The following is a 14,396-nucleotide window of genomic DNA, read 5'->3' as shown; positions in this document are numbered from 1 at the left end:
TTTAGTTCCTCTTCACTTTCTGCCATAAGGGTGGTGTCATCTGCATATCTGAGGTTATTGATATTTCTCCCAGCAATCTTGATTCCAGCTTGTGCTTCTTCCAGCCCAGCATTTCCCATGATGTACTCTGCTTATTAGGCAACAACTATGGCTTCCTTACTGGCTCAGATAGTAAAGAATCTGCCTGCAATGCAGGAGACTGGGGTTTGATCCCTGGGTTGGGAAGATCCCCTAGAGAAGGAAATGGCAACACAATCTAGTATTCTTGACTGGAGAATTCCATGGACAGAGGAACCTGGCAGGCTACAGTCCATGGGGTCAAAAAGAGTCAGGCTGAGGGACTAACACTTTCACTTTCACGTGCCAGGTACTATTCTAGGCATTAGGATTCAGCTGTAAATAAAGTTAAGAACCAGGACTTCCCTAGTGGTCTAGTGGTTAAGAATCTGCCTGCCAGTGCAGGGAACACAAGTTCGATCCCACATGCTGGGAAAGAACTAAGTCCATGTGCCATAACTATTGAGCTTGTGCTCTAGAGCCCAGGAGACACAACTACTGAGACCTGAGCACCCAGAGACTATGTTCCGCAGCAAGAGAAGCCACTGCAGTGAGAAGCCAAAGCTCTGCACAAAGGGTAGCCCTTACTTGCTGCAACTACAGAAAGTCTGTGCAAAGCAGTGAAGACCCAGTGCAGCCAAAAGTAAAATTAAATATTAAAAAATATTTTCAAAAATAAATAAAGTTAAGACCCTGTCCTTAGTCATGTCCGACTCTTTGCGACCCCATGGACTATACAGTCCATGGAATTCTCTAGGCCAGAATACTGGAGTGGGTAGCCTTTCCCTTCTCCAGGGTATCTTCCCAACCCAGGGATCAAACCCAGGTCTCCTGCATTGCAGGAGTATTCTTTACCAACTGAGCCACCAGGGAAGCCCTCACAATTGATAGGGAGACACAGCAAAGAGATAAAAAAAAAAGTATGTGTGCGTGGTACGCACTGCGTTGCTTCAGTCATGTCTCTTGGCAATACTATGGACTGCAGCCCACCAGGCTCCTCTGTCCATGGGATTCTCCAGGCAAGAATACTGGAATGGGTGGCCACACCCTTCTCCAGGGGATCTTCCAGACCCAGGGACTGATCCCTTGTCTCTTAAGTCTCCTGCATTGACAAGTGGGTTCTTTACCACTAGCACCACCTGGGAAGCCCCAAACAAATATGTACCAGGTAACTGTAAGTGATTTAAAGAAAAATAAACCAGGGCAGGAAGGATGGAGAGTGATGACAGGGGGCTGTTTATACAGAAAAGGCCTCTCTACTAAAGTAATATTTGAGCAGACCCAGAAGAAAGGGACCAACCCATGTAGATATCAAACATGCAGCTACTAGGCTGATAAGAACAGCATTGCAAAGGCCCCAAGGTCAGAGCTGAGAATATATGAGAAATACAAAAAGGCCACTGTGACTGGAGAGGCGTGATTAAAGGATACAATAGTAGAGGACGAGGGCTAAGAGATAACCAGAACCTGATCATAAGGGACGTGAGAGGCAAGAATAAGGACTCTGGATTTTACTCTGAATAAGTAAGCAATTATAAAATTTTGAGCATAGGATTGATATTGTGCGACTTACGTTTTTTGGTTTTTGTTTTGCAGAATCACTTTAGCTACTGTGCAACGAATAAAACAGGGCATGGGTTGGGGGCTGGGTGGAGGCCATGAGACTAGTGGAAGCCATTCCAATAATTCCAATAATCCAGGCAAGAGATGATGGCACCTCAGAACAGACTGACTGTAGTGGAACAGACTGACTGTAGTAAAACAGACAAGATTCCAGATATATTTCAAAGGTACAGGCATTAGGATTTTTTTTTTGGCAGTTTGCAACCATTGTTTCAAAAGCCACTGAAAGAATGGAGTTACTACTTACTGATCTGGAGGAAACAGAAGGGGGAGTAGGTTTGGGGAAGAAATTAAGATTTCAGCTTGGACTTGTCAAGTCTCACATGCTAGTTATATGTTCAAAGGAAAATGTTAAACAGTTTCTTGTATTAACCTTTTTTTGTTTGTTTGGTTGGTTATTCACCAAACTACTGGTCTCAATCATGATGAATAAAAGGGCTTCTACCATAAATAATTTAAAAAGCCATTCTGGGCTAATCAAAACCATTCAAGTTGTCAGCAGTTTTCTTCTCCCACAGCTCTCCTAGAGTAGTGTAGACACAATCAAATTCCCTCGATTGCTGATAATTTGCATCCATTTAATGAAATAAGGAGCTTCTGGTGGCTCAGATGGTAAAGAATCTTCCTACAATGCAGGAGATCCAGGTTTGATCCCCAGGTTGGGAAGATCCCCTAAAGAAGGGAATGGCTACCCACTCTAGTATTCTTGTCTATAGAATTTCATGGACAGAGGACCCCGGCAGGCTACAGTCCATGAGGTGGCAGAGAGTTGGACATGACTAAGCAACTAACACTTTCACTTTCAATGAAATAAAGCCTTCCCTGGTGGCTCAGTAGCAAGGAATCCGCCTACAGGAGAAGGGGTTTGATCCCTGGGTCAGGAAGATCCTCTGGAGAAGGAAGTGGCAACCCACTCCAGTATTCTTGCCCAGGAAAATCGGGCAATGGACAGAGGAGCCTGGTGGGCTACAGTCCATGGGGTCGCAAAAGAGTCTGACACAACTAGGCAACTAAACAACAACAGATTAAACACCACTAAACACTACTCAGAGCAGGACCCACGGATCCTTTCTCTCCTTCTCAGGAACTTAATTACTTTTGCTTCTCTTAATTATTGTAAAGATTCTTAATTAGTCCTAAAGTAAAGTGAAGAAGAACTAAAGAGCCTCTTGATGAAAGTGAAAGAGGAGAGTGAAAAAGTTGGCTTAAAGTTCAACATTCAGAAAAGTAAGATCATGGCATCTGGTCCCATCACTGCATGGTAAATAGATGGGGAAACAGTGGAAACAGTGTCAGACTTTATTTTGGGGGGCTCCAAAATCACTGCGGATGGTGATTGCAGCCATGAAATTAAAAGATGCTTATTCTTTGGAAGGAAAATTATGACCAACCTAAATAGCATATTAAAAAGCAGAGACATTATTTTGCCTACAAAGGTCCATCTAGTCAAGGCTGTGGTTTTTCCAGTAGTCATGTATGGATGTGAGAGTTGGATTGTGAAGAAAGCTGAGCACCGAAGAATTGATGCTTTTGAACTGTGGTATTGGAGAAGACTCTTGAGAGTCCCTTGGACTGCAAGGAGATCCAACCAGTCCATCCTAAAGGAGATCAGTCCTGGGTGTTCATTGGAAGGACTGATGTTGAAGCTGAAACTCCAATACTTTGGCCACCTGATGTGGAGAGCTGACTCATTTGAAAAGACCCTGATGCTGGGAAAGATTGAGGGTGGGAGGAGAAGGGGATAACAGAGGATGAGATGGTTGGATGGCATCACTGACACAATGGACATGGGTTTGGGTGGACTCTGGGAGTTGGTGATGGACAGGGAAGACTGGTGTGCTGTGGTTCATGGGGTCGCAAAGAGTTGGACATGACTGAGCAACTGAACTGAACTGAACTGAAAGTATTCTAAAGATGAGAAGCTTTGAGAAGGTAACCACAGAGAGTCACTGACTTAATGATAGTTCGTCTTAGAATTTTTCCACTTCACGATAGTGCAAAGCAATAGTCATGCAGAAGAAAATGTACTTTGAATTTGGATTTATTTTCCTGGGCTGGTGATATGCCGTGATGACCCTGTCTGGTGATGCTGGGCAGTGGCAGTGACCCATAGTTCCCCACCAGCCATGTGATCATGAGGGACAACAGCTAATATACTTACGACCACCCTATATCCACACAATCAACATTTTCCTCACCTTCAGTACTGTAGTCTGTCTATAAATTTTGTGAGATAGTCAATACTTTATTATACAGTAGGCTTTGTGTTAGATGATTTTGCCCAATTGTAAGGCTAATGTAAGTGTTCTGAGCATATTTAAGGTGGGCCAGGTTAAGCTATGGTATTTGGTAGGTCAAACATATTGCATGCATTTTTGACTGATGGTATTTTTCATTTATTATGGGCTTATCATTGGAAAAGACTCTGATGCTGGGAGGGATTGGGAGCAGGAGGAGAAGGGGACGACAGAGGATGAGATGGCTGGATGGCATCACTGACTCGATGGACGTGAGTCTGAGTGAACTCCGGGAGTTGGTGATGGATAGGGAGGCCTGGTGTGCTGCGATTCATGGGGTCGCAAAGAGTCAGACATGACTGAACGACTGATCTGATCTGATCTGATCAACACAATCCCACTGTGAAGTCGAGGAAGATTTGTACTAGAATGTTTCATCAGGGGACAGGAATGAGCAAGAGGTTAAGAACCATACTTACAGTCCCAAGTAGACTTGGGTCGAACGTTTTTTTAAAAGTTTTGTGGGTTTTTTCATTCTTTTCCTGATGCCCTGACAATAGGCCCATGTGTCTTCCAGCTTCTTGTCAGGATCCAGAACTTCCAGCACCTTTAATAAGAGCTACAAACAGAAAACAACTTAGGAGAAAAGAAAGATGTACTGAAAAGGGGGCTCTCTGATTCTCAAAGATAACAGATCAACATATCCCTTCACTTTGCCTTTCTAGTTGGTCGATACCATTCATCAGTTCCGGTGCAAATATGGTGCTGGGTGCTGCCAGTTAATGCCCATCAGCTGGACATTAGCTGTGTAGCCTTTTTACTGAAGTTTCCATCTCCTCTAGATAGAACAGTGACTCTGGGCCCATTTGGACCCCAGTACCTCCCTGAGAAAAGTACTTCTAGAGGGTGTCTGTGGTTTTTGACTGCCTACCATCCATTCAGGGCTTCCCTGATGGCTCAAACAGTAAAGAATCTGCCTGCAATGCAGGAGACCCAGGTTTGATCCCTGGGTCAGGAATATCCCCTGGAGAAGGAAATGCAATCCACTCCAGTATTCTTGTCTGGGAAATCCCATGGACAGAGGGGCCTGATGGGCTATAGACTGTGGGGTCTCAAAGAGTTGGACATGACTGAGCAACTAACACTTTCACTTTCACCACCCATTCATCCTCCTATGAGTAACAGTATCTAGACTTTTCTTTGGAAAATCACCTCTCCCTCCATTCTCAGTCCTTGTGGTCTGAACTGGCCTGACAGCTCTTCACACCACAGCCTGGCCTGGCCAGTCAGGCCTACGGTGACTGGCTAACCCAATGAGACCCAGGGAAATTAGGTCATGAAATTTTCCTGGAACCATGCAAAGATGTATTGTTTTCCAAAGTAAAATTGACATCTAGAGTTGCTGGTGGCAACCACGGCACCACAAGAAGAGATCCTGCTTCAGAAGGAAGACAACACATCTATTTGATGAGGTCAGATATGAGAATAAAAACCACAGTTCCATGTGCCCTCTAAGGATGCGTGCAGAGGATCTCTTTGTCACAGACTCAGAAGCTCTGATCCACGGGAGTGTAGTGAAGGAAAGCCCAGGGGGCAAACCACTGATTACAAATTCCAGTTGTAATGAGAACCTACTGTAGAGCACAGGGAACTCTACTCAGTGCCCTGTGGTGACCTATACGGGAAGGAAGTCCAAAAAAGAGGGGATATATGTAGGCATATAGCTGATACACTTTGCTGTATAGCAGAAACTAACACAACATTGTAAAGCAACTATGCATGCGTGCGTGCTCAGTCACTAGGTCATGTCCGACTCTTTGCGACCCTACGGACCATAGCCCACCAGGCTTCTCTGTCCATGGGATTCTCCAGGCAAGAATACTGGGCCGGTTTGCCACTTCCTTCTCCAGGGGATCTTCCTGACCCAGGGATTGAACCCATGTCTCCTGCCTCTCCTGCACTGCAGGTGGATTCTTTACCAATGAGCCACCAGGGAAGCCCATGCTAAGTATATAGGAGCTGAAAGTCAAAGAATCCTGGGACATTGATGACACATTGCAGCTGCTGCCCAGCTCTGGTCCTGGCAATCTGGTGAATTTTCCTGTGACTTTTCAGGTGCCCATCCATTAATAACTTCTTATGGACACCTCCCAAGACCAGGCTAAAATGACAGAAGCAAGACTGAACAATTCCTCCACTGTTTTCTCCCCACAAAAGACTCACAAGCAAAATTGACTGGTAGAGCTTCAGAGGTAAAGAAGTCAAACATTTCTGGGTTGCTGAGCCTTTATAAATTGGCTGGCTTCTTGGCGGTATGGTGCTGTCATCGGCATTTCCTGAAAGGCTGCTCCACACCCCAGAAGAACTCTCCCCAGGGAGACAGTCATCGTCCTCACTCCTGGAGGGAACTCCCTAGGCATCTAAGGAGCAACATTCTCCAGGCCCCATGGAAGGCCCACCCACAACCCCAGGACAGGAGGTCACCTCGGTGGGCATGTCTTCTTCCAGGTCCGGATAAAGAGCCAAGGGGTGCAGGGTCAGCTGGGCCTCAATGGCTGCCAGGAATGCCTTCCGTGCCTGCTGGGCTGGCGAGAGCTTGGAACACAGGGCTGCGTGCCTCTTCTTAGGGGCAGGTGGGGGAGCTCTGTGATAAATTTGGGGGAGAAGGCCCTCCCTGGGGCCCAGAGTGGCCAGACCTTCACAAGGCGGGCAGCCTCTCCTGAAGTCATCCTGTCCCGTTCTCACGAATCTCCACCGCCGGCTGTCCAGGGACGTGGGACCTGGCAGCCCGCCCTTGTGCTCCATGAAGCACTTGGAGGGCAGATTCTCTCTGTACCTGCAAGACATCATGGCAGTAGTCTGACCACAAGGGTGAGCATGGGAGAAGGAGTTTTCGAGGAGGCTGGCCTCTACCTGTGTTAGGGGAGAGTTGGAGGAAGGGAGGGTCATGTGAGAAGGCAGAGTTCCCATACTCCTGGTTCAGGGCACATTATCACTGGTCTGTATGACCCTCTCTCCTGTTTCTTTATTTGATGTTATTCCCATGTTCCATCCTCACTGCCCCCTCTCCACAGGCACAACCACTCTAACAGATTTGGAATGTACCTTTCTGTTTGCAGGGGCTTTCCTGGTGGCTCAGACAGTAAATACTCTGCCTGTATTGCAAGAGACCTGAGTTTGACCCTGGGTGGGGAAGATCCCCTGGAGAAGGGAATGGCTACACACTCCAGTATTCTTGCCTGGAGAATCCCATGGAGAAGCCAGGTGGATTATAGTCCATGGGGTCACAAAGAATCAGACACTACTGAGTGACTAACACTTTCACTTTTCACTTCTGTTTGAAGACATCCTTATAAGACCTGTATTGTTCTTTTGTGTCCATGTATCCTTACTGTACATAAATGGTCTTATTTTGTTACTTGTTTACAAAGCAAGATACCATGAAGGCCTATCCATGTCACTCTGTGTAAATGTAATTCATTATTATCACCTGCAGTCACCAGCTATCCCCTCTCTTTCTGAAGGATACTTATAATTTATAACCCCTCCTGGACTCTGTCTCATCCTTTAAAGGGACACAGTGCAGTGGGAAGAACCTGGACATGGTGACAGTTCACCCCCACCTGGGCTTCCCTGGTGGCTGACATGGTAAAGAATCCGCCTGCAATGCAGGAGGCCTGGGTTTGATCCCTGGAGGAGGGCATGGCAACGCACTCCAGTATTCTTGCCTGGGAAATCCTACGGATAGAGGAGCCTGACAGGCTACAGTCCATGGGGTCACAAAGAGTCAGATACGACCGACTGACTAAGCACAGCACAGCACCCCCAACTAGCTGAATGATGTTCACCCTACATTTAATCTTTGTGGGCCTTGATTTCTCCTCTCAACTCAGTGGGGTCAAGGGCAGCAAACTAACTGTTCATGTGCTTTATCAGGCCCACAAACCCATCATTTGATCCCCTTTGTGCTTTAATAAGAATCATAATAGTTCACATGTAAGGAAAACTTTCTATATAACATGTGCTGTGCTCAATGCTTTACACGAATTAATCTCATAACAATCCTATGAAGTAGGTACTAACATTATTCCAGATAAGGAAACTGAGGCACAAAGAAATTGAAAAACAAAACAAACACTTGTCAAAGTTCCCACAGTTAATAAGGGGGAGAGCTGTGATTTTAATACAGTTAGTGTGACTCTGGAGAAAGGTAAGAAAGGTGTTTATATGTGAGAGCTTCTGACATATAAAAAAGCTCATACAAATAATGTGGAACAAAAATCAGGAGCTCTGGGAACACTAGGTCCACCTTTCCATGGAGCCCCTATTGGTATAGTGGCTGCCATCTTTAGACAAGTCCTGTGCTCTCTTATTCACAGTCTCCATTGTTCCCTACTACCTTATATGCAACCTGCTTCACACAGCTTTTTTACCCCATCAGACAGTTATTTGCACTGAGTTTTTAGGGCAGGAAGCTAAGATGGAAGAGATCTATGGACAAATAGAAAGGAAAATGAGACCTGGATAATCTAATATATCCAGCCATTGCCAAAGTCAGGACTTGGCATTTGAGCAGCTTAATGGCAGGTCTCTCATTATCTTAATACATCACATGGCACTAGTCAGATATTTCTATATTATTGGTGTCTTTCCTTGAAGCCTCTTCCACCTCCAGGCCCCTTTCATCTATAATGACCCATTACAGTAAATCTACTTCTTGTCACACTCATCTTTATAGGCACAAAACATTTTAAGAGATTCCAGCTTTATCCTTATCCTTTTCTTGTGAGTCCTGGAAACTTCTTGCTTGCTGTGCATGCATGTGTGTGTTTTAAGGGTTTAACCCATCTCTACTGTGAAAATATAGATGAGAGGATACAAAAATATGAGTTTACAAGTTGCTCTTTGCAATTAATAAATCACTCCTAAATAGCTAAGTGGTGGGGATGTTGAAATTCTATCTAACGTTGAGATTTGATGACCCACTCAGCATGACTTGTTAGCAAGTTACCCTCTATAGTACCAAAGTTCTTAACGACCCAGGAATCAAACCGGGGTCTCCTGCATTGCAGGCAGATTCTTTACCAGCTGAGCTACCAGGGAAGCCTGTAGCTACCAGGGAAGCTTGTAAATGTGTTTCCCACACATTTACAACTAATTCAAACATCCAAGTGCTTCATAAAATCAAATCTGATGACCAATATTTTTACTCAAGCACAGTCATACGACTCAAAATGGGGAAAGTGTGGCAGCTAGCTCAAGCTTGATAGAACATTAGAGCTGGCACAAACTTTGAAAGAAATCTAGTCTAACTTCCTCACTTTTCAACGAGGAAACGAAGTTCCAAAGAGGTGAATAAGGGAACCAGTCTGGCTGGAGGACTTTGCCTCACTTTGCTTTTCATAGCTGATAAACTTGCCTCTCTGCATTCTGTTAAGTTCATGAAAATTTTTGCTTAACCCAGAAAATAATGCAAGAACATTTTTCTAAGCATTTACTATTTTCACAGTCACTATATGATACTCGGATATTTCCATCTTTAAGAACTGCAAAAGAGTATTGGGCATTTATCCTAAAGAAACGAAAACTTATCTTCAAAACAAAGTCTGTACACAAATGCTTATAACGGCTTTATACGTAATAACTAAAAACCAGAAACAAACTGAATGTCCTTCAACAGGGGAATGGAAAAATGATGGATAAACATCTGTGCCATGAAATATGACTCAGCAGTAAAAATGAACCATTGATGTACGCAACATCTGGGATGGGTCTCAAGGGCTTCTGCTTAATGCCAAGGAACCAATCTCAAAAGGTTTAATATCTTCATAAAAGTATTATTCTATTTATCTAACATCCTCAAAAGAACAGAATTCTAGATATGGAGACCAAATTAGTGGTTGCCAAGTGGTGTGAGTGGTAAAATGAGTGAAAACTAAAGCATGGCATGAAGTGGCTCCCTTGTGGTAAGGAAACAGCTTTGTATCTTGATATATACATATAACAATATTTTACTGAACTACACATACACACACACACATACACACACACACACAAGTACAAGTGAAAACTGGTGAAATTCAAGTAAAGTCTACCATCTAATTCATACATATACACAGTGCTGATTTCCTGCTTTGGTAATGTACTATGGTTATGCAAGATGGTACCACTGCCAAGCATCTGAAAGAGGGTACATGGGACCTCTGCACTATATCTGCAACTTCTTGTGAGTCTATAGTTATTTCGGAACAAAAAGTTTGAAACTGGGGGTGGGAGAGATTCTCAGAGGAGTCCACAAACTCTAACATGTATACAGTGCATATATGTGGCAGTAACTGTTTTACAAGTGCTAAGTCACTAAATCCTCACCGTTTGTGTGTTAGTAGCTCAGTCATGTCCAACTCTTTGCGACCCCATGGACTGTAGCCTACCAGGCTCTTGTGTCCATGGCATTTTCTGGGCAAGAATACTGGAATGGGTTGCCATTTAGCAATCCTAGAAAGCTCATTCCTTTTACTGTTCCCATTTTACAGTTAAGAAAACTGAGCCCAGAAAGAGCAACTAATTGTCTAAGGTCACCAGTCAAACGAGGAAAACTGGCCTTCACCTCCAGCCTTGCTGATTGTAGACTTTGGAATCTTAACCACCACATGGCTGCTGCCTCCAAGAGCGCTGAATTCCGTTCTCATAAACAGCTCAAGGAACCAGCCAAGGCAAAAAGCCTCGGGTTCCTGTCTTGTGCAGTGATGCCAACCATTTATAATGGCAGCTGACCAGCCCAGGGCCTGAGGCATACCCCCCAAACACCAGCTCGGCTTAGTCACAGTCACCTGCTGGGCGGGGAAAGAATTCTGGTGCGACCCCTCAAACATCCAGACCCCTCACACTGGATGTAGGATGCAGGCGGCTAACCCTGAGAAGAGTGGGTTGCAGGCTAAACCATTTTCTGCAAAGCACTCTTCCGCCATCAGTTTCCCATCTGGAGGTGTGTTACTCAGTAGTTCAGTTTTGTCCGACTCTTTGTGACCGCACGGACTGCCAGGCTCCTCTGTCCATGGGATTCTCCAGGCAAGAATACCGGAGTGGGTTGCCATTTCCTTCTCCAGAGGATCTTCCTGACCCAGGAATCGAACCCGTGCCTCCTGCATTACAGATAAGGAATCTGCCTCTAGAGAACAGTAAAGAGCGTGGCACGAGCTGGTTATGTTCTATTCGATCATTTAGGTGCGGGAGACCTAAAAAGGAGGGAAGGAAGCCGGGTCCTCCGCGGCCATCCGCCACCCCCCGGCCCCGACCCCAGCAAGCACGGAGCGCAGGCGCCCCCGCGCGGCACCCACGGGATGCGCCCTAGCTCGAGCGCGCGCTTACCTGGGCCTGCAGGTCCTGCCCACCCGCATCCCGGCCCGCGGCGCCGGCGGGAACAGCCGACTGTGGTCAGCCATGGTCCCTCGGCCGCCCACCCGGCCTCCGGTGGTGTGTGTTCCTCGCCGCTCGGGTCGCTAAGAGACCCGCCGAGCTGTGCGCTGCCCAGACTCGCCCGGGGCGCGGAGCAGCCCAGGCGCCCCCTGCTGCTACCGGCGAACGAGCGACCCCGAGGCGTCTCTGCGCCCCGCCACCCCCAACCCCTCCTCCAACGCCTGGAGGCGTGGACAGTGGCAGGGGAAGCTCGAAGAATCGGGTTCTTGGTTAAATTCTGTGTGTGTGTTTTTTTAATCTGTTGTGATTAAATCTATCGGGATTTCATCTGTTGGGGTCAGTGTTCATGCTTTTCTTGCACACCACCGGTTCAAAAACTGTATTGAAGGAAGAAAGCAGCTGGGGGGAGAACAAAGGAAAGAATGGAAAGAGAGTGAAAGGAATAGACTGACTTGTAATGGTGGGAAGGCCTTTTAGCACGGAATGTTTTTCTGGAGGTCCCAGAAATCCGTAACTCACCGCCTCTGTAAATCGGGGGCTGTGCACTGGTAACTAATCACCAGCTGGTTCCCAGAGTCCCTCCTAGCTCTTGTGTTACTTGCTCCTTCTGCCTGGACTCACTAAAGCAGTGAAAATGCCATCCAGTTGGCCCTGGTAGGCAGATGCCCTCGTAAATATGGATTGCATGAGGATGTATTTTGGGGTTTGCTAAGTTCTCTTGCTACTTCTGAGTGTTCCTGATTTAAATAGTAAGCCTTGCTTCTAGAGAAAATAGCAGCAAAACATTCTCTTCCAAAATTACTTTTTGCGGCCATTTAAAGATGAGTCTTCTCTTCAGACTCTCCCGGGAATAAATTAGCGTCACATCTGGGCACCTGTTAAATATCTGGATGGTAGTAAAGGTGCCCCAGCTGTCTCTAATTTCAGCATCTTCACCTGCCATGTGTGTTCAGCTGTCTTTTCTGGGCACAGTGAATGCCTTGGAGTCCCACCACTTGCGATAACCCATAACTCTGCTGTTTAATAATTAAGCACACAGGGACTCCCCACCCCAATGGCTAAGACTCTGCATACCCAACACAGGGGGCCCAGTTTGCATCCCGGGTCAGGGAACTAGATCCCGCATGCTGCAACTAAGATCCAGTGCAGCCAAATAAATAAATGAATATTTTTTAATGAGTTCTTTAAAAAATTATGCACACACATACACCACTCCCTGGCACATTGATTTTCTAGCCTGAAAACGGGGGAAATAAAAGGATATAAGAAGTAATAACTTATAGGGTTATTGGGAAATTCAGTGAGATGATGAATGTAAAGCATTTAATGTAGTGCTGGCAAGTAGGAATCACTCAAGAATTACTGAATATGATTATCTCCGGGCTTCCGTGGTGGCTCAGATGGTGTGAACTGGGGATAATAATATTTGCCCAGCTACTTCACAGGGTTGTTATAAGACTTAATGTAGAAAGCTACAAATGTAATCATGATAAGGGGTCCTCTTAGTTGTTTTTATTATCTGTGAGAATACCTTTAATATTGTTGGATTGCAAATTCAAACGTTTACTACTTTGAGGAAATAGGATTTCTCCCTAGGACTGAGGATTAGAGTCATGCCCACCTTGCCTTTTGTACTGTGCATGGCACACGGTAGGTCATCATTCAACAAATATTGTCTGTTATGGCCTTCCTAGGCACTGGGGATGCAATGGGGAATAAAACAGACTTGGTGTTTGTCATCCTGTTACTTAGTTTGTAGTGTTGTGTGAATAAGAAACCACTTGTTTTTCATGACTCTTGCATTCTCACAAGTTGATATTTGCTTCATGTAGTAATTTTGATTTCATATCTGCTTAGTTCAGTCCAGTTGCTGAGTTGTGTCTGACTCTTTTCAACCCCATGCGTGGACTGTAGCACACGAGGCTTTCCTGTCCATCACCAACTCCCAGAGCTTGCTCAAACTCATGTTCATCAAGTTGGTGATGTCATCCAACCATCTTATCCTCTGTTGTCTCCTTCTCCTCCTGCCTTCAGTCTTTCCCAGCATCAGGGTCTTTTCCAATGAATCAGTTCTTCATATCAGGTGGCCAAAGGATTGGAGCTTCAGCTTCAGTATCAGTCCTTCCAATGAATATTCAGGACTGATTTCCTTTAGGATTGACTGGTTGGATCTCCTTGCTGTCCAAGGGGCTCTCCAACACCACAGTCCAAAAGCATCGGTTCTTTGGCACTAAGCTTTCTTTACAGTCCAACTCTCACATCCATACATGACTACTGGAAAAACCATAGCTTTGACTAGACGGACCTTTGTAGGCAAAGTAATGTCTCTGCTTTTTAATATGCTATCTAGATTAGTCATAGCTTTTCTTCCAAGGAGCAACCATCTTTTAATTTCATGGCTGTAGTCACATCTGCAGTGATTTTGGAGCCCAAGAAAACAAAGTCTCTCACTGTTTCCACTGTTTCCCCATCTATTTTCCATGAAGTGATGGGACTGGATGCACTAAGTTTTTTTTTATTTCACCACATCCCATGCCTTAATTAAAGTCATTACTCAGGGAATCTCTCATTCATTCTCTTCCCTTCTTTCCCTTTTGCACCACAAAGGAAAAATGTGTTACATATAGTAATCTAACAAGTAGATGTTTTTTAAGAGGAAGGATGGAGACTTCCCTGGTGGTCCAATGGTCAGGACTCCTTGGTCTCAGTGCAGGGGGGCCAAGTTCTCTGGTCAGAGAACTAGATCCCCAGGCCACAACTTAAGATCCTGCCTGGACTTCCCTGGTGGTCCAGTGGTTAAGAATCCTCCTGCCAATGCAAGGGACCCAGGTTCCATCCCTGGTCCAGGAGGATGCCACTTGCTATGGGACAACTTAGCCCACGATCCACAGCTACTGAGTCTGCACTCGAGAGCCCCCACACCCACGGCAACTACTGAGGCTTGTAAGCCTAGAGCCTGGGCTTGCAACAAGAAGCCATGGCAATGAGGAGTCCACGCACCACAACGAGAGAATAGCCCCCACTTGTCGCAACTAGAGAAAGCCCACGCACAGCAGCAAAGAC

The 14,396-nt window shown here is 45.6% G+C and overlaps 1 protein-coding gene across 4 annotated transcripts in view; it reads right to left on the bottom strand.

The window, feature by feature from the left end:
- FAM47E (family with sequence similarity 47 member E) overlaps positions 1-11,521 on the bottom strand; it is a 34,650-nt gene extending 23,129 nt beyond the window's left edge. For 3 of the 4 annotated variants that reach the window (XM_061420511.1, XM_061420512.1, XM_061420514.1), the window contains exons 1-3: positions 11,286-11,520; positions 6,402-6,753; positions 4,397-4,536 (exon numbers count right to left, since the gene is read on the bottom strand). In XM_061420511.1, the coding sequence (XP_061276495.1) occupies positions 4,397-4,536; positions 6,402-6,753; positions 11,286-11,359 (566 nt within the window). In that variant the 5' untranslated portion in view covers positions 11,360-11,520. Of the gene's footprint in view, positions 1-4,396; positions 4,537-6,401; positions 6,754-11,285 lie in introns of all 4 variants that reach the window. The other variant, XM_061420515.1, reaches the window with a different exon arrangement.
- Between the last annotated feature and the right edge of the window lie 2,875 nt (positions 11,522-14,396).

The sequence above is a fragment of the Bos javanicus genome, chromosome 6 (genome assembly GCF_032452875.1).
Source record: "Bos javanicus breed banteng chromosome 6, ARS-OSU_banteng_1.0, whole genome shotgun sequence".
Taxonomy (NCBI): domain Eukaryota; kingdom Metazoa; phylum Chordata; class Mammalia; order Artiodactyla; family Bovidae; genus Bos; species Bos javanicus.
The sequence above is the reverse complement of the archived record's forward strand: the minus strand, read 5'-3'. Positions and strand labels throughout refer to the sequence as shown.